Raw genomic sequence first — 19,601 nt, 5'->3', positions numbered from 1 at the left:
TTTAGAACATAGGTTGAACTTAAGCATAAGTCATAAAAAAACCCACAGAGAAGATATTTTAAGGATGATTTCCATCTTGTCATGTTGTCCCTTCAAAGCACAGACTTCATATGGATACTTTGAATCAAAGAAGCTCTTTTTTTTTTGGTAAGAATCAAAGAAGCTTTTGTTGTTATCTATGGAGACTGATTTTTCCCAAAAAATAGAATAAAAAATTCAATTCTGTCCAACCCACCTTTTTTTACTAGCAGACATTCATGAATTTCAACTAAAAATTAAATTTTGAAACCTATATTCTATGAATTCGGCTCTCCTCCATCTGTGGCGGGAGCTGGAGGATCAGGCTAGCCAAAACAGGGGTGTTTCATAGGCGAGCCCACCCTATAAAATGACAAACCCACCCCCCCCCTTATTTTGGCTGGACTGAATCCTCCAACTCCTGTGACGACGAAGCCAGGTCCACATTCTACACACATGATGTAATAGCTGATATGAAGGCTTTGAACCTTAACTATAAACACTTGAAGTATTCACAATCTTTATCAAACTCTTACTATTATTATTCGTCACGAGAACATTGAATCCTCATCCACAGTTTAATTTGGGTTGTTTAAACTTCAATGAAACAGTATTAATTAACAAATGTTGACATTGCCCAAACGCGTTGGCTTGGAAGTTTGAAGAGTAGTTAAGAGGTATATAACTGTCATTAAAGACTATTAATCTCATGTTTTAGGTGAAAATTTAGTGCATTAGCTATATTATGAACCAAGACGTACTGTGTGATACACAGTTCTAATTAGTTCTCATTAATGCTTTAATTTGCTGGGTTACCCATAGTTTCGGTTTGGAAAATTTGGTCATAGGGTATTAATGAATGGGGTTAATTCATGGGGGGCCTTTCCTAATGAGAAGAGGACAAGTGAATAGTGATGATCAAGAAGAACATGTGTTTCATGTTTGGTGATGGAAAGCTACTTAACCAGATTTCCTAGTGTTGTTTTTGCTATTGTTGATTAGTTAGCCAGTTTTGACCCCTTTAATTTGGTGGTGATCGATGTGGTTCTATGTTGAGCAGTAATTAAAATAATATTATAATAAATTTAAATTATGCAGCCTATTTCATATAGTAGTGAAAATATATGGATATGGCATAAGATTTGTTGGTCAAACAACGGTTCAGGGATGAAACCATGGTTCCCTAGGGAAACCAATATACAGAAAAATTAGGGTTTGGCACACTCTGGGTTATCCCATGGTGTCTCATGGGTGCCCCATTTGATTTTAGGGTTTCCCATGGTCGCCCATGGGAACCCTGGTGCATCCCTATTAGGGTTTCTCATTCCCTATTGCGTCCCATAAAATTAATTATCACAATAGGGACGGAGAAATTCATCTCTAGTCCATCACATGGCAAGAGGGATCCATCCCATACTCGAATGCGCAGTGAAAATTAATCGATTCGAGTTTCTTTCGCATCCCATAAATATTAATAATCAATGAACAAAAGGAATTAATAAAGAACTGCTAACCTGGTGAGCCTCAAGTGTTGCTCCTCCAATAGACAGTGGTTCTTCCTCCAGTGAGCGCTCCAAGCAAACAGATCTGAACCTCCAATGGTGCTACCAAGGTTCTACACGCTAATCCCAGATGCCCTCAAACTCTTCAGCACAGATCTAGGGTTTCACAAACCTTAACTCTCAAACACAGGTGAGAGAAGCAAGAAGAAGAAGAGAGATCACAAGAGGGAGAGAGATAAATCAAAAACGTAGGAGAGAGAGTGTCTGCTCCAAAAACGTGGAGAGCTTCCTCTTCTACATTTTTTTGGTCCCCTATTTATAATAATAGGGTTTAATTAAATCCTAGATAGATTTAATAGAGCCCTAGTGAGAGTCTGACTCTCTCTCTCTCAGTCTGGCAGTTCTGTTTAAACTCAAAGTGCTACACAGGTGAAGAAGCAGAATCTAATAGGGAAAGTATTAATTAGATTCTTTATTTAATTATTAATGGATAATTACAATTAGCACCAAATCCATTAATTATATTAGCAAATTCTACATAACTCCCTATATGATAACAATTTATCATATACAACCCCCCACTAATCAACACCATCATTATGGACTCTAGGGCATGTACACATGTACTGCTAAACCCCAATCCATAGTACATGTCCATATAAGAGCGTCTGTGCTTCCGATCGGATCCCGCAAAACTCGATAAAACACTTTATTTGAAATAACTATAAATAATGTATCATTTTATGTAAAATAAATTTTGCAAAACCATTTCCAAAGCGATCTGGATCCGAGTTCGATCCGACCATGCAGAGCAGTCTCTATCTTGGTGTTCCCCAATCGGGCAGTGGTGGTTGTGTTGGATAACTCCTTCACTCACAAAGTGTTCACGCATTCCCAGAACACTGGCTTTGACTCGCTTGAGTCTCAGTCATTGATGAACCAAAGAATACAATCACACTTGCAGTGACAGGGTTCCCTCAGGTACAGGGTGTCGTTGACACATGTCTATCCCTTCCTACATCTGACAGTAATACATGAGGGAATTGACAAAGTAGATTCTTCGCCAATGCACACATCAAACATGTGAGCACTCGCATTCGTACCCTGACATCACATGTCTAGGCATACCCAATGCGATGACCATATGATAAGGGTGCCCAGCCCAAACCCTAGTCATGACTACCATTTTAAGTATAACTTACGGACACATAATGCTCAAAAAGTTTATATCGCATGTGATAATATTAAACTAAAATGTATAAATGTTCAATACAAAGGTGAATCGGGTTGAACCGGACTGAACCGGGTTTGATGGACACACACTTGTCCAACAATCTCCCACTTATACATCAAAGCCAATTCCCCATACATTTTAAACCCATGCCCTCCATGTGTTTCTCAAACACTCCTGGTGACAAACCCTTTGTCATGGCATCAGACACATTTTCAGTTGTGTCTACTTTGGAGATACTCACGTCGCCCTGCTGGATAATCTCTCTGATGAGGTGATACTTTCGCTGCACATGCTTATTCCTCTGATGAGCCCTAGGCTCTTTAGCTTATGCAATGGCCTCTCTGTTGTCACATAACAGGGGAATGGGGCCCTTGACAAGATCAGGGACTACTCCAGAAATGTTAGGAACTTTCTAACCCAAACACCTTATTAGCCGCATCACATGATGCAAGGTGTTCATAAAAATAGGGATCGGCTGTAGATTTCTATTTTGTACTCCTCTATACAATGGCACCTCTACTCATTAGACTCGTAACGACTCACAATACCTACTGCATAGCAAACGTCCGGCCTCATACGCAACATAGCGTACATTAGACTTCCTACTACTGAGGCATAGGGAATCCTCTTCATCTCTTCAATGTCCATATGAGACTGAGGACATTGAGATCTGGAAAGACTGACTCCATGCCTGAAGGGAACACTTCCCCTCTTGGAGTTCTCCATACTAACTCTGGCCAGGACTTTGTCTATATAGGTAGCCTGTGACAAGTCTAGCATCCTTTTCTGACAATCTCTTACAAGTTTGATGCCAAGGATATAGCTAGCTTCACCAAAGTCTTTCATCGAAAACGTTGTGGATAACCACTGTTTTACTGATGAAAGGAATCCTACATCGTTACCAATCAGCAATATGTCATCTATGTATAAAACAAGAAAACATACTGCCCTCCTACTGATCTTCTTGTAAACGCATGGTTCATCCATTCAAAACCAAACGATTTGATTGATTGATCAAACCTGATGTTCTAGCTCCTGGAAGCCTGTTTCAGCCCATAAATGGACCTCTGCAATTTGTGCACCCATCTACCATATTTCATAATCAAAGTGTGCAGCGATAGCTAATAAAATCCTGATGGATTTCGTCATCGCCACTGGTGAAAAGGTTTTCTCATAGTCTATATCTTCTTTCTGGGTATAACCCTTTGCCACCAGTCTCGCTTTGAATCTTTCGACCTTTCCATCTGCGCCCTTCTTCCTCTTGAAGATCCATTTACATCCAATCGGCTTAACGCCAAGTGGTGGATCGACTAGAGTCCAGACCTTGTTGGAATGCATCGAATCAATTTCAGAGCGCATTGCCTCCAGCCACCTAATGGCATCAACATCCTTTAGAGCCTCAGAGTATGTCATCGGATCATCATCCGATTAAACCGATACCATGTGGAACTCTTCCATTGTTTCCTCTTCGATTAGAAGAGTAAGCCTGGTGGGTGGTCTAATAATCCTCCCACTACGTCGAGGTTCTTCAGGTATTGGTATTTCAGTGGGTATGTCAATTGGTCTCACTTCAGGAAGTGACGCTTCTGAGCCATCTAATAGCTCCTTAATGACTACTAGTTCGGACCTCTGGGTCATCATTTCTTCCTCCAAAAATGTGACGTGTTTGCTTACAATGACCTTTTGGTCAATCGGGCCATAAAAATAATAGCCTATTGTGCCTTTGGGGTAGCCTAAGAAATAGCATCTCAAAGTCCTGGATTTCAACTTGTCTGTCTGTTGCTTTCGCACATGTGCTATGCAACCTCATACCCTAAGGTGTTGAATACTGGGCTTTCACCCTTTCCACAACTCAAAGGGTGTCTTGGCTACAGACTTAGATGGAACCCTATTCAAGATATATATCGCCGTCTCTAAAGCGTACCCCCAGAAAGAAAGAGGCAGCTCACTATAAATGAGCATCGTCCGAACCATATCCAATAGGGTCTGATTGCGTCGTTCGAATACACCATTTTATTGTGGTGTACCTGGATTAGTTAGTTGACTAACTATCCCTTGTGATATGAGATGATCTTTAAATTCTTCCGATAGATACTCCCCTCCACGATCTGATCGTAAGGACTTGACGCGTTTGTCGAGCTGTCTTTGGACCTCGGCTTGGAATTCTTTGAATTTATCAAAGGCTTCCGATTTCCTACGCATCAAGTATATGTAACCATATTTAGAGTAATCATCGGTGAATGTGATAAAGTACTCATACCCATATCTTGCTTGTATGTTTATGGGTCCACATACATCAGTATGTATCAACTCCAACAGATCTGTGGCTCTAGCACCTTTATTGCTAAAGGGTTTCTTAGTCATTTTGCCCTGAAGACATGACTCACAGGTGGGGAATGGTTCCACCCTCAGACTCTCTAAGGGTCCATCCCTCACTAATCTATTGATTCGGTCCACATTGATGTGACCTAATCTTAGATGCCACAGGTATGTTGAGTTCCCTAGAGCTGCTTTCCGTTTCAAATCAACATTTGAAAGAACATTCGTTCTAACAGGGCATTCTAGAAAATACAAACCACTTTGCATATAACCGGATGGCACAAAGGAATTATTAAAACGAATAATTAACTTAGTATTAAAGGAAAAGCTATACCCGTCCAAAACAAGTTTTGAAACTGAAATAATCTTCCTCTTAAAAGAGGGTACATAATAGCAATCCTTTAAAACTAAACAAGCAGAACAAAAATTTAAAATAAAAGTTCACACAGCCATTGCCATGGTCTCAGCTCCAGTGCCCATCTGAAGATGCACTTCATTTCTTTCCAGGTTCCTTATCTCCTTGAACCCCTACAAATCATTGCAAATGTGAACAGTGGAACCACTATCCACCAATCAACAATTGATCGGTTCAAAAGACAAATTAGACTCATAAATAACGTGAACATCACATGTACCTTCTTTAGCAGCCTTTGTTTCATCTGACTTCTTGTCTTTCACAGTAGCCAGGTAAGCACGACAGTTTTTTTTCCAGTAACCCTCCTTCTTGTAATAGAAGCACTTGTTTTTGCCTTTATTTTCAGACTTCCCACCCTTAGCTTTCAGGGTCTTGCCCTTACTTCCCTTTTTCTTCTTCTTCCCATTTGAAGAAGGCTTTGCCTCAGTTGCATTGACCTCAGCCTTGTCCTTTTTCAAGGACGCTTCAACCTCTACCAGTGCATTAGCAAGCTCGGTGAGCTCCATCTCCTTCTCGAACATCTTGTAGGACATCCTAAAAGGTGCGTAGGCAGAAGTGAGAGACGCTAAGATCACATCAGTCTTGTATCACAGGCTGAAATCAGTCCCCATGGATTCTAGTTTTTCAAACAGATTGATCATTTTCATTACATGATCCATCATTGGAGTCCCTTGGGACATCTTGGAGTTATGGATTTGACTCACCGCATCAGAATGTGCGTGTGTCAACTGTCTGTTGAACAATTCAGCAAGCTTATCCATTTTACCCCCAGCAGTGCGTATATCCTTGATTGAGTCCACAATTGACTTTTCCAACGATCCTAGGATATAGAGTGATGCCTTGGAATCCCTCATAAGGAACTCTTGCATCTCTTCATTTGCCTCAAAATCGTTCAGGTCTGGTTGAGGAGGAACTTGTTCATCTAGAATTGTGTACAGCCCTTCAGCAGTCAGGAGCAACTTAATGCTCCAGTACCAATCAACATAGTTTGTACCATTAAGTTTGCATTTGCTAATAAGTATTAACAGGTTGGAATTAACGGCAGCCATCATATATTAATCTACATATGCACAAGTAAATAACCACATGCTAATTAATGACCATTGAAAATAATAAATTGAGCACATACACATCAATGGTCTTTCATGATTTGGGTTTCCCTCATCACCCAAAAGATAAATTGGATACCTACAACCCTTGTATGCATAACTTACCCTGTCGGGAGTCATTATACATACAATGGTAGTGTGGACTAAGCTATCCGCCTCATGGGCTTCCAATATTTTTGACCACCTGGGTGTCATGTCCAGATCCTGTCGGCTGACATACACCCAAGTCATGTACTTACTTATTGCATTAGTTAGAATCATGGAATCATGAAAGATGGCCCACTGTCGCAGTGCCCTCTCACTATCCATACCCTAACGTATCTAGATAGAGGTAATAGATAAATGTGTGACAGAGGTCCTGGCAATGTCCTGTCGGCTTATGCGGGGTCATGTCACACACTTTCTACATTTATCTTTAATAGGAGGCCATGAACATGTCTACCGATTAAGACTAGTCCATATCATACATGTATTGTGAATAAAGAGGGATTAATTAACTCTTACATACATGGATAGATTTAAACACATAATTAATCAACATTAATTAAAAGTGATTATGGGATGGCGGTATTTTTATTAGAAGCAATTAAAGAACCCTCCCAATAAAAATAAAACTAATAACTTTGGGTGCATTTATCATGCCATGGATGCCACGCCTCGATCATCTCCTCCGCCCGATTACGTCTTCAAAGTAGGTGACTTGCATCTCCATAAGCTTTGAGCACCACATGTGGATCACCATCAACATGTCCTGGGAGTCCTAACTCCTCTAAAATTATAATGGAAACCTAAGAAAAATTCTATACACTTTCCTTTCCATAATAATAAAGAAACCCCGCATGGAGAAACCAACCCACCATTTAGGCTGCCCATGGGGTGGAGTACATTTGTTTATAAAAAAGATAGGGGGAGAGAGAGAAAGAGAGAGAAGCATCACATCCACCCATAACCCCATGTATCACATACATAAACAATCCATCCATTTATTAGAATGTCATTCCCATAATCACATCATAATATAATTTCATGCATGAGCATTAAAGCAAGTAAAGCAAAAATTAAAACATGGATTCCTTCAATTATTGAACCACCACATCGCATGTGATAACATGTATCCAAGCCCATAAAATTAAAATCGCATTTTAATTGCAAGTGGGTAAAGAGAGAATCTCTTCATCCATCATCATCCTCCAAAAAACAAAACAAAATAATAAAATTCTGTTTTGAAACAATAATATATATATATATATATATATATATATATATATATATATATTTTTATTGTTAAACTGGAGGGAAAACAAGGGGGTGCATGCAGCCCACATGCGCAGGCTGCAGGCACTCCCTGCGCAGCCCATAGGCACAAGGCCCACGGACAGCAACCTTGGTATTGAACTTTTATACATTTTAGTTTTCAATATTATCACATGCGATATAAACTTTTTGAGCATTATGTGTCCGTAAGTTATACTTAAAATGGTAGTCACGAATAGGGTTTGGGCTGGGCACCCTTATAATATGGTCGTCGAATTGGGTATGCCTAGACATGTGATGTCAGGGTACGAATGCGAGTACTCACATGTTGATGTGTGTATTGGTGAAGAATCTACTTTGTCGATTCCCTCATGTATTACTGTCAGATGTAGGAAGGGATAGACATGTGTCACCGACACCCTTTTGCCTGAGGGAACACTGTCACTGCAAAGTGTGACCACATTCTTTGGTTCATCTATGACTGAGACTCAAGCGAGTCAAAGCCGGTGTTCTGGGAATACGTGAATGCTTTGTGAGTGAAGGAATTACTCAACATGGTTACCACTATCCAATTGGGGAACACCAAGATAGAGATTGTCTGCGTATGGTCGGATCGAAATCTGGATCCAATGCTATTTTGGAAATGGTTTTGTAAAATTTATTTTACATAAAATGATACATTATTTATAGTTATTTTAAATAAAATTTTTAATTGAGTTTTGCGGGACCCGATCAGATGCACAGACTCTCTTATATGGACATGTACTATGGATTGAGGTTTGACAGTACATGTGTGCATGCCCTAGATTCCATAATGATGGTGTTGATTAGTGGGGGGGCTGTATATGATAAATTGTTATCATATAAGGAGTTATTTGGAATTTGCTAATTTAATTGGTTTTTTATTTAATTAATGGATTTGGTGCTAATTATAATTATCCATTAATAATTAAATAAAGAATCTAATTAATAATTTCCCTATTAGATTCTGCTTTTTCACCTGTGTAGCACTTTGAGTTTAAACAGAACTGCCAAAAAAGAGAGAGAGAGAGTCAGACTCTCACAGGGGTTCTATTAAATCCAAATAATATATATAGGAGTCCAAAACGCAGAAGGGAGTGAAGCTCTCCACGTTTTTTGAGCAGACACACTCTCTCCTGCGTTTTTGGTTTCTCTCTCTCCCTCTTGTGATCTCTCTTCTTCTTCTTGCTTCTCTCATCTGTGTTTGAGAGTTCGGGTTTGAGAAACCCTAGATCTGTACTAAAGAGTTCAAGAGCATCTGGGATTGGCTTGAAGAACCTTGGTAGCACCATTGGAGGTTCAGATCTGTTTGCTTGGAGCGCTCACTGGAGGAAAAACCACTGTCTATTGGAGGAGCAATACTTGAGGCTCACCAGGTTAGCAGTTCTTTATTAATTCCTTCAGTTTATTGATTATTAATATTTATGGGATGCGAAAGAAACTCGAATCGATTAATTTTCGCTGCACATTCGAGTATGGGATGGATCCCTCTTGCCATGTGATGGACTAGAGATGATTTTCTCTGTCCCTATTGTGATAATTAATTTTATGGGACACAATAGGGAAGGAGAAACCCTAATTGGGATGCACCAGGGTTCCCATGGGCGACCATGGGAAACCCTAAAATTTAGTGGGGCACCCATGGGACACCATGGGATAATCCAGGACGTGCAAAACCCTAATTTTTCTGTATATTGGTTTCCTTAGAGAACCATGGTTTGATCCCTGAACCGTTGTTTGACCTACAAATACTTGACACGTGGAACGGAAATCTTGATGTCTACTTGTCTCCGAATTCGAGCCCATCTGATTTACCAAATGATAGATATTTGAGCCATTCAAAAGTTTATCTAAACAGGTCATTTAAAAAAAAAAAAAAAAAAAAAATTTATACCCACATTTTTAATACTTTTTTTTTTTGGGGTTTATATATACAAATACATACTTTGAATATTTCTTATTTTTTTTGTCCTTTTCATAAAAAAATTTGATTTTGATCACGTGGGTATTTGAAGGGATACAAGAGATGGGGGAAGGTTGAAACTTGAAAGCTGACTTGATCGATCCTAGAATCAATCTTATTAGAATTCTGAACATAGAGGGGTTGAACTTAAGCAAAAGTCATAAAAAGAACCACATAAACAAAATATTTCAAGATCTTGTCATGTTGTTGTCCCTTCAAAGCACAGACAATACATATTGGATACTTTGAATCAAAGAAGCTTTTGTTGGTATCTATGGAGACTTGTTTTTTTTCCAAAACTTGCACTAATTAAGGTTCAATTCTTCCTAACCCACCTTTTTTTACTAGCAGACATTCATGGATTTCAACTAAAAATTAAAATTTTAAAAGTAATAGCTGGTATGAAGGCTCTGATGAACCTTAACTATAAACCCTAGAAGTATTCACAATCTTTATTGTCAAACTCTTACTATTAAAAAATGTTGACATTGACCGAACAACATTGGCTTGGTAGTTTGAAGAGTAGTTAAGAAGTATATATATATAACTGTCATTAAAGACTACTAATCTCATGTTTTAGGTGAGAATTTAGTGCATTAGCAATACTATGAACCAAGACTATGTGATACACAGTTCTAATTAGTTCTCATTAATGCTTTAATTTGCTGGGTTACCCATAGTTTCGGTTTGGAAAATTTGGTCATAGGGTATTAATGAATGGGTTGAATTCATGGGGAGGCTTTCCTAATGAGAAGAGGACAAGTGAATAGTGATGATCAAGAAGAACATGTGTTTCATGTTTGGTGATGGAAAGCTACTTAACCAGATTTCCTAGTGTTGTTTTTGCTATTGTTTGATTAGTTAGCCAGTTTTGACCCCTTTAATTTGGTGGTGATCGATGTGGTTCTATGTTGAGCACTCATTTCATATTTTCAGAGTCTTCCTTTAATGGCGGTCAAAGGAGATCGATGCCTTCGAATGGTGTTCAAAGGGTATCTCACACGGGTGGGGGTAGGGGTAGGGAGGAGTATTAATAACTCTAGCTAGGATAGTGGCTAAACCATTTTCTACAGGTCAAGAAAAACCTTTAATTCCCTGGTATTTATTAGGAAGAGGGTAGGGCACGTCGCTAGCTTTTCTGGAGTTAGTGACTGTATCCAAGGAAAAGGGTGGGATGAGGAGGGCAAGGGAGTCATTTCCATAGGGGTGAGAGAGACAAACTCAGGGTGGACACAACACTACTGTGGCCAGCCTTTAGAAAAAGATTTTTGTCTATCCGTGGCGGGAGCTAGACTGTCTAGCCCCGCTAAACGACAACAAAATCAAGGGTGGGGTGGTCATTTCACAGGTGGGTCGCATCTAGGCCCCACATGTGAAATGACCACCCCACCCTTGATTTTGTTGTTGTTTAGTGGGGCTGGACCGTCTAGCTCCCACCACGGCTAGACAGGAGCCAGGTCCCGGCCTTTACATTATTAATTATGATGATAGAAAGGAGAAAGTGAAATACACCCTAACATGATTACTCATAAGGGTGTCAAAATCAAACTGAAAAACCAATCGAATTGAATCGAAAAATCCAAATTAATAATTAGTATTGGTTTTGATTTTTAGCAACTATTAAGGGATTGAAACCGACCGAGTAGACCGAAACCCAAAAAAAATTGATAAAATTCCAAAAAGCCCTGATAAAAACTATTAATGAAAAATTGACCAAACCAAACAAGGACCAGATTATTATTCTCTCCAATTCCTAAAGCTTGGCAGTGTAGCAATGCTAGGTGGAGATGCCAACACATGGCAGCTCGGGCATCCAACAGTCTGAGCTCAACATAGTCAAAGAGTTCAGACCATTAGATGTCCGAACTGCTACGTGTCGGCATCCCCACCTAGCATTGCCCCACTGCCAAGTTTTAGGCAATTGAAGAGGATAATTTTCCAACAAGGACCAGTATTAAGAGACTGTTAAGAGAACAAGGGATCAAAAACCGACCAGATTGATGGTTATCGGTTGCAGTTTCGATATAATAGACCGAATGGCAAGGCGGACCAGCCCAATAGGAAGTAACCCGACCCGACTGCCATAGCCTGTTCGGGATTAAAGCCCAATCGTGTAACTAACACGAGACCAATGTGCAAGACTCAAGAGGCCGGTTACAGGTTTTTTTCATGAAAATAAAGAGAGAGATTTGATTGGTGGTCTATTTGTTACACGAGCAGATAATGATGATCAAGTTCCAAAAAACAATAAAAAAAATATTCCAAATAGACGTCGGGGTCCATGCAATTGGGTAGGTATGCACCATCTAACAAATTCAACTCGATCAAACAGATTAATTAAGTGGATTTCTACCTGTCAAAAAGTCAAACCCACATTGCATGGTCCAAACTTCATAGTTCGTAAGACCTCCCCCACATAGCTAACTTCATCCCCTCTTCTTTAATTTCTATCCACGCAGAACTGAGAGATAGATATATATGGGATCCATGATCCATTCCATCTCCAATAAAGTTTGATAAGTCTTGTCCTTGTCCCGGGTTAATAGTAATTATACATAAGGAGAGGATCTCTGTTCTTCATTGTTGCGTGTGAAAACCTTCGTCGTTCGGTTCATCCACAGATGAGCCTGCAAAAAATCGAGTGAGCTCAAGAGAGCCGGTGTGGCTCCAGCCTAGGACTCTCCAACGCTCAAGTCAGATCTCCAGTGCAACAGTGTAACAACTAGTAAAAAGTGAGATGAACCTTTGAGCTCCATACCTTAGTATTTATAAGAAGAGATGAGACGGTTGAAGGAGTCCTTGTATGGTAAGAGTCCTCTGTTGGTAGGGCTCTTCCACGCAGAGCGAAGTGGAGAGTTATTTTTGGAGTCGGACTCTTACTAAAGTAAGAGTCCTTATGAAAGTGTGATTCGATTCCGTCCAGGATTGTGACCCGATTCGTATCCCACGATTGTCGGAACATGCTGACGTGGCCTCGTGATCCCCGTTGCACCGTTACTGAGGTTTCTGGAGAGGGCTCGGCCTCTGTGCTAGGCCTCGGGCGGCCGCGGCCTTAATGCTCGGCCTCGAGCGGTCGTGGCCTCAGTGCTCGGCCTTAGGAGGTCGTGGCCTCTGTGCTCGGCCTCGGCATATGTGGCATGGAGATTTCCTCCGATCGTGCGGGAGCTCGGCCGAGTCATGGCGTTCTGCTTATGGCCGACTTGTGTGAGCTCGGTTCCGGGCTCGGCAGGCCTGAGCCTTGGCCATGGAACTTGGCCACGTTGGGGAGATCGTTTCCTTGCTCTGTGCTCTGTGTAGCGCGGTGCACTGAGTGCTCGGCCGGGTTCTCGGCTGACTAAGTGCTTGGCTAGGCAAGAAATGAAGTGCTGCCTTTCTCTGGGTGAACGGTTTGACCCGGCCTTGGACGGCTCGGCTCGGTCCTGGGATTTGGTCTCAACCCATCCGCATGGCGACCACTGGTTGGTTGGAAAATCTATGACTCATCATCCATGACGCCAGTGTGGGAGGAATCTGTATGTCACACCAATGGTGGTGCAGAGATAGGTATCAACCATATGAGACCACATCCCAATTTTAAATGTTTTAGAGCAACCAATTCTAGGGTTTTTAAGACTCGATCGCTTGGTTTTCATACTTGAGGGATTGATTGTAGGGTTTTTAGGACCGATTCCATCCGAATTAGAATTAGTAAGAACCAATTTGACCCTCAATTCCAAGTTCAAAATCCTTAGTCCACATGGATCACAACAGGACAGAGATTGTCGGTGTGAACCTCAAAGCTCACTATATGAGCGGGCATGTGAGATGAATCATCACATAATTGTTAAACCCCACCGACCCCTCAAAAACCAAAGATTTAGTTGGTATTTGTCCTATCTGTATAATCTCAATCAATACCCTCTTCTTGACAATTTTTTCCCAAGGCCTCACTGCAAAACTCTGTTCGGTTTTCTTACCAACAAAGATGTAGCTGGCATTCATATAAAAAAAAAGAAAAAAAAGTAGTTGGTGTTTGTCCCATCTCAGTTCTCTTACTGTAAAACCTGTTAAAAAAACAATACCTAGAATGGTAATTTTGCAGAACAAAAACGAAGAGAAAGAGAAAACAATCACACAAGACAAGATTTACGTGGTTCACCCTCAAATAGAAAGGCTACATCCACGGTTGAGTAATAAAATGATTCCACTATTTATATGAAGCAAAAAAATTCAAACTCTCAATCTCTCAAGGAGATAACAACATTATATAAGAAAACCCTAACTCAAAAAGTACAAAACTGTCCCTATAGACCTACCCAGTTTGGTTTGTACCTGAACTAACCTATGATCGAAATATATATCAAATCGAAAATCTCAATAGAAATGAAGCAGCCCTTCAAAGAATCACCATAACACTTTCTGGACTGAGATCAGACTTCACCAATAACAAAACCCTATTCAGTTTGAGAGAGTAGAAAGAGGGAGGAGGATGACAAGGATGTGAAGAAAGCCATGATTAAATTATACGAGAAAGGTCCATGTTGCCATGGGTTGATGGTCATGTATGTATATATAGGTCCGTACTGAATTTATTTGAAACCTCATAAATGTCCTCGAACTTCTTAATAATATAGTATAGATGTCCCTCAGAATATTGGAAGAAGCTATAGTTCTTTCCAAGTCAATTCGAATTTCAGGTTTTAAACATTGAATAGTTTAAGATATATAGTCAGTTGTTCCACAACGTAAAGACTAAAAACATAACATGACGCATTTATAGTTTTTTGGTCCCAAATTAAAATGTCAAAAATGGTAATTTGGAACATTACATGTGTACTAGCACATGTCCTTAAACTCCTAGTGAAGGTATATGGCTGCTATCTATAGGTTGTCGGTCTTTGTGAAAGCAATTTACGAGTTACGATTCCCACATTTAGTAATCCCCCAATTTAGGAGGAGAAAGTGTCAAGGAGAAAATGTCAGGAGGAGAGAGAGAAAGATCGAGAATATTGACGTAGCTTACACCATTTGCTCAAAGAGACTATAAATATAGGGAAAAGGGACTTTGTACAAAAGTGTAGCTCCTACGTTCAGACACAATCCCCCATGAATTGACCGCCCCCCGCCCATGAAAAGTAGAAATCTCACCCTGTGTGCTCCGAGACAAAAAACTCTCTCCCTAAAATGACCCCTCTACAAATTGAAAAGGTCCCTTGGTTTATGCCCTAGCATCACTCGCATTGGCTCCGTGCTAATGCAAGGGCCACACAGCTTACATAGAAATAGGATTTCCTAAGCAAGCAACATTGGGGGAAGTAAATAGGAGAGGACATGTTAATTACAATTCATCAATAGTGACACGAGAAGAGAGATAGAGAGATGTTGCTGGTAACTTGGAGACAGTTCTCACACACATACAAAGTTATTTGTGTGTAAAGGAAAAATGATCTCCGTTGTTGGTATAATGTGTTCGTTCATTCTTTCTTTTCTTTTTGACATTTGAGTCCTGTGTATATCAACCGTGTGATGTCACCTCACATGATTTTATTAGTTTGATATGAGAGATTCCATTCTACATCGGCAATATATTGATCTCCAGTGTGTATGAGATAAAGACAAAAAAATAATCAGATAGCTTACACCAAGAATGACGCTAGGAGAAAAGATAAGATTTGAGAAACTTAAAAGCACATCAAAATCAGATTACCTATACTCGAAAGCAAGCAAGTCATCAAAGGAATATTAAACTCTAAAACTTTATTAGGCAATTAAACAACCCCTTAAGAGGACCGGTTGTTAAGAGACATCATGCGGTTCCCAAACGAGCATATCCCTTAGATCCTCAAAGCACACATCACCTTCCAAACCAATGGGAAGTCAGGAAAACACACACAGGAAAAAAAAAAGTCAAAGCTAATCTTCACAATCAAACCAAATCATAGTTGACTCATCAAACAATTCCAAATTTCCATCTATAAGCCCTAGAATCACCTCTTCCTATCTTACATAAGCTCCCCCGTAATAATCTTTATTTTTCATATAAAAAAAAAAAGTTTTCATTAACATTACAAAAAAGGGCTTTGGGAGTTTTGACTTAATATTCTTTGACCCATGACGCCATCAAACTCCTACTCATCTTCTTCCCCCACAATATCTTAAATGGCTTTCATTGTAATAACGTGTAAACTTAAACCCTTAGTGTGCAAAACCCTACAAGGCTAAAACCCTCTATAGAGTCTAGAGAGAGAGAGAGAGAGAGAAAGAGAGAGATTGAAGAGTAGAAGAAACCACCTAAACTAAACCTAATCATCATGGCAGCTGTCACCACACCGCTTCACTGCTACACACCTTCACTTTCCTAATTTCGCCTTTTCTTTCCCTTTCATACCCCTCTGTCCTTAAATTTGTTTTCTTTCCCTTTTTCCCCTGAAAATTCTGCCTAACAGCCGACGCTTGTCGTAACCGTCTACACGTGTAATCACGTGAGTCGGCATGGTTAAACACGTGTTAATTTATTTGCCCACGCATTAAACGTCCCTTCTCTTCTAGAACGTCATCTTCCACGTGTCTTCGTCATGCTGACACAGCGTCCTTTCTCTCTCTCTTTTCTCTTTTTCGTGACGGTTCATGCACCGAAACAAAACTTTATATCCCAGGATTTTCGGATAAGATCGGCCAGACAGTAAACGTTGATCCTTATTACCACGTGGCAGTAAATTAACGGGAATTAACTCAATGTGGTCCCCCACTTCCCTAAATAACACAACCCTGACTCTTACTTATTTCCCGCCTATATATAACCCTTCATAGGCGTGAAACTCGAAAAAAAAAGAAGAAATAGATTTACAGAAACAGTTTCTGATTTCCTCTTTTCTCTCTCTCTCTCTCTGTGCAATCAGAACTGAAGAAGGAAACAAAAGAACAGCCGCCGATGCAGATGGAGATGCCAGCGTCAGATCCTGTCAAGAATCTAGATTTACCGCCGGGATTCCGGTTTTACCCGACAGATGAGGAGCTTTTGGTTCATTATTTATGCCGGAAAGCCGCCGGCAATGATTTAGCTCTGCAACTTATCGGCGAAATCGATCTTTATAAGTTCGATCCATGGCTTCTTCCAAGTGAGTACCATTACTAGTTATGCGAGATTTATTAACGATTTTGCTGGAAGCTTGGAAAGCTTAGATTCTAAATCTTGTACGTTTCTTTGCAGGCAAAGCTACCTTTGGAGAGAAAGAGTGGTATTTCTTTAGTCCCAGAGATCGGAAATACCCCAACGGTTCTCGGCCGAACAGAGTTGCAGGTTCTGGTTATTGGAAGGCTACTGGAACCGATAAAATTATTACGACGAATGGCCGGAAAGTTGGAATAAAGAAAGCTTTGGTTTTCTATATTGGAAAGGCTCCTAAAGGAACCAAGACGAACTGGATTATGCATGAGTATCGGCTTTCAGAACCAACAAGGAAGAACGGTAGCACTCGAGTAAGGATTCTTTCAAATTTCCACTCTGCAACTTCTTTGATTTGATTTGTGTTTCTGGATTTTGGGTTTTAACAATTCTTTCCTTTTTTGTTCCTTCACAGTTGGATGATTGGGTTCTGTGCCGGATATATAAGAAAAACTCCAGTACCCAAAAGTCGGTGTCAGGTCTTTGGAAGAAAGAAGAACAGAGCCATGCTTCGACATCTTCTTCATCTTCTCAATTTGATGATGTTCTTCAATCTCTCCCTGAAATCGATGATCACTTCTTTGATCTTCCAAGGATTAGTTCTTTTAAGAATCTTCAATTTCAAGATGAGAAACTCAACATCCAAAATCAAAATCAAAACCCTTGGAATAATGGGAAATTCGAATGGAACAATACAGGGGTTGTTAGCTCTTCGCTTCCAACGAATGAGTTATACTTTCCATCTCTTCCTCAGCTTTGTCAAGTGGAGTCTCCATCGGACAAGCACGAAAGTTCAATCGAAGAAGAAGTGGAGAGCGGAATTAGATCACAGCAACAAGGAATCGATAATTCAAGCTTCTTTCAGCAAAATTCAAACATGTTCGCTCATCCATTCACCGATCCACTAGATCCATATGGATTCAAGTATTCACTTCAGTCGGCATCAGGAGACTATCTATATCGGCAATGAAATCAAGCAAAACAAATTCCAGAAAACAAGAATTCAGATTTCTATTGAGAGAATAGGAAGGCATTATCCTCGAACAAAGGGGGATAAAGATATTAGTTGTGGTCCTTCCCAGGATCAAAATTTTAATTTTCGGGACAAAATAGTTCGTTGTAAATATTTTTTTTTCCTCCCTTTGATTTCACTTTTCATCCATTGGATATTTATTATTGGTTCTTGGAGATTATAATAGAAAATTTGCCCTGATTCTTTGCGCTAAGGTTATGGAAGCTTAAGAGACAAAAACAGAGTAGGATTCTCTTTTTACCTTTTTTTTGGGCTTAATTTATTTACTCTCTTGTGATCTCAAATCATGGAAACTATTATTTTCCAATCCCTCATTAGTTGTATTGTGCAAATTCTTTCTTATACTACTGCCCTTGTTGTAAAGGAGGGGTTTCGATTTCATTGGAGAGCTATCCTTCTCTATGGATTGAGAAAAACTTAATGCCAATTTTTATTGAACGATACTTATAAAAATCTGTATCTTTTAAGCAAAAATATCTCTTGATGGGTTCACAAGACACATCTAGAGATTTAATTTTTGGATGAACAGCTTAATTATGTCATGTGGAAGGGTAATTTTGTGATTATGATCGTTATATATAATGCATGGTTTTCATTGGCTATATGTAAAGTTTCATAGCCAAATTCATTGAGTCAACATTCCTTATAATTGTAATGGTTATCCATTCGTGGTCCATATATACTTATATGCTCTCTTGGTAGTTATGTGTTTTTTATTTTTTCGATTTTATTTTATACTAGTAAAATTATGTTCAATTTTTATACCAAAAAGAAAAAAAAAAATTCTTTATGGGAGAGTGTATCATTTACTCCTAGACACAGAGAGAGACAGAAAATGACCACCCCACCCCTATGAAAGGCGAAAATCCCATCGCCATGACGCCAACGTGGTGCTCTCAAATCCCCCACCCCAAGCTGGGGCCACACTCCCCCCATAGATAACACCGACCAAGGAAAAAAGTTGAAAATGTGAGCATGGAGCATAGAGATCTACTTGCCTACAATTTAAACCCCATCCAACTTTGCCATATAGCAAAAAGAGATGCACGGTCCAAAAATAGGCTAGAAAAGAAAGTGGCATTATATATTTTGTTGGCTTCTTCTTCCTTATATTGCAATGGCTTTGGTAACCTCATAGAATATGTGAGACAGGTTGCTTAGAACCAGGGTTTTAAAATACAAAATCAATCAGTGATGATTCCGATCTAAGATCAGATCAGTCACGGCTGATTTCGAATTGAATTGACTAATTCCTGATTCATAAAACCTTGTTTAGAACACATCACCCAGTTCTTCTTACATGGAACCCCTAAAAATAGATAAAATAAAAATAAAAATATTATTTTTTCACCATCTTTATTTTAACATGTGAAAATTTTTGTTTGGTTTGAAACTTGGAACACGTCTTTTTTTGGTAGAATTTGAAACATGTCTAAAGAATGATATAGTGTTCACCAAGTTTGCTAAATAAAGTCGGCTAGTTGTTTCTTTTACTATGGACGAAAGCAATATCCTACTTTAATAGTGGCATTCATATATTGGGTTTTTAATCATTTTTTCACTAATGTATAAAAATAATTTTCATAAAT

At 39.5% G+C, this 19,601-nt stretch overlaps 1 protein-coding gene across 1 annotated transcript; it reads left to right on the top strand.

Annotated features, from left to right (window-relative positions):
- The first annotated feature begins 16,717 nt into the window (after positions 1–16,717).
- On the top strand, positions 16,718–18,010 carry LOC122639369 (NAC domain-containing protein JA2L). The gene is made up of 3 exons (XM_043832205.1): positions 16,718–16,932; positions 17,025–17,293; positions 17,395–18,010. Exons 1-3 carry the CDS (start codon positions 16,746–16,748, stop codon positions 17,947–17,949), a joined length of 1,011 nt encoding a protein of 336 aa, XP_043688140.1. The 5' UTR covers positions 16,718–16,745; the 3' UTR covers positions 17,950–18,010.
- The last annotated feature ends 1,591 nt before the right edge of the window (positions 18,011–19,601 follow it).

Source organism: Telopea speciosissima, chromosome 9, assembly GCF_018873765.1.
Source record: "Telopea speciosissima isolate NSW1024214 ecotype Mountain lineage chromosome 9, Tspe_v1, whole genome shotgun sequence".
Taxonomy (NCBI): Eukaryota; Viridiplantae; Streptophyta; class Magnoliopsida; order Proteales; family Proteaceae; genus Telopea; species Telopea speciosissima.
Note: the sequence above shows the minus strand (reverse complement) of the source record. Positions and strands in the feature narration are given on the sequence as shown.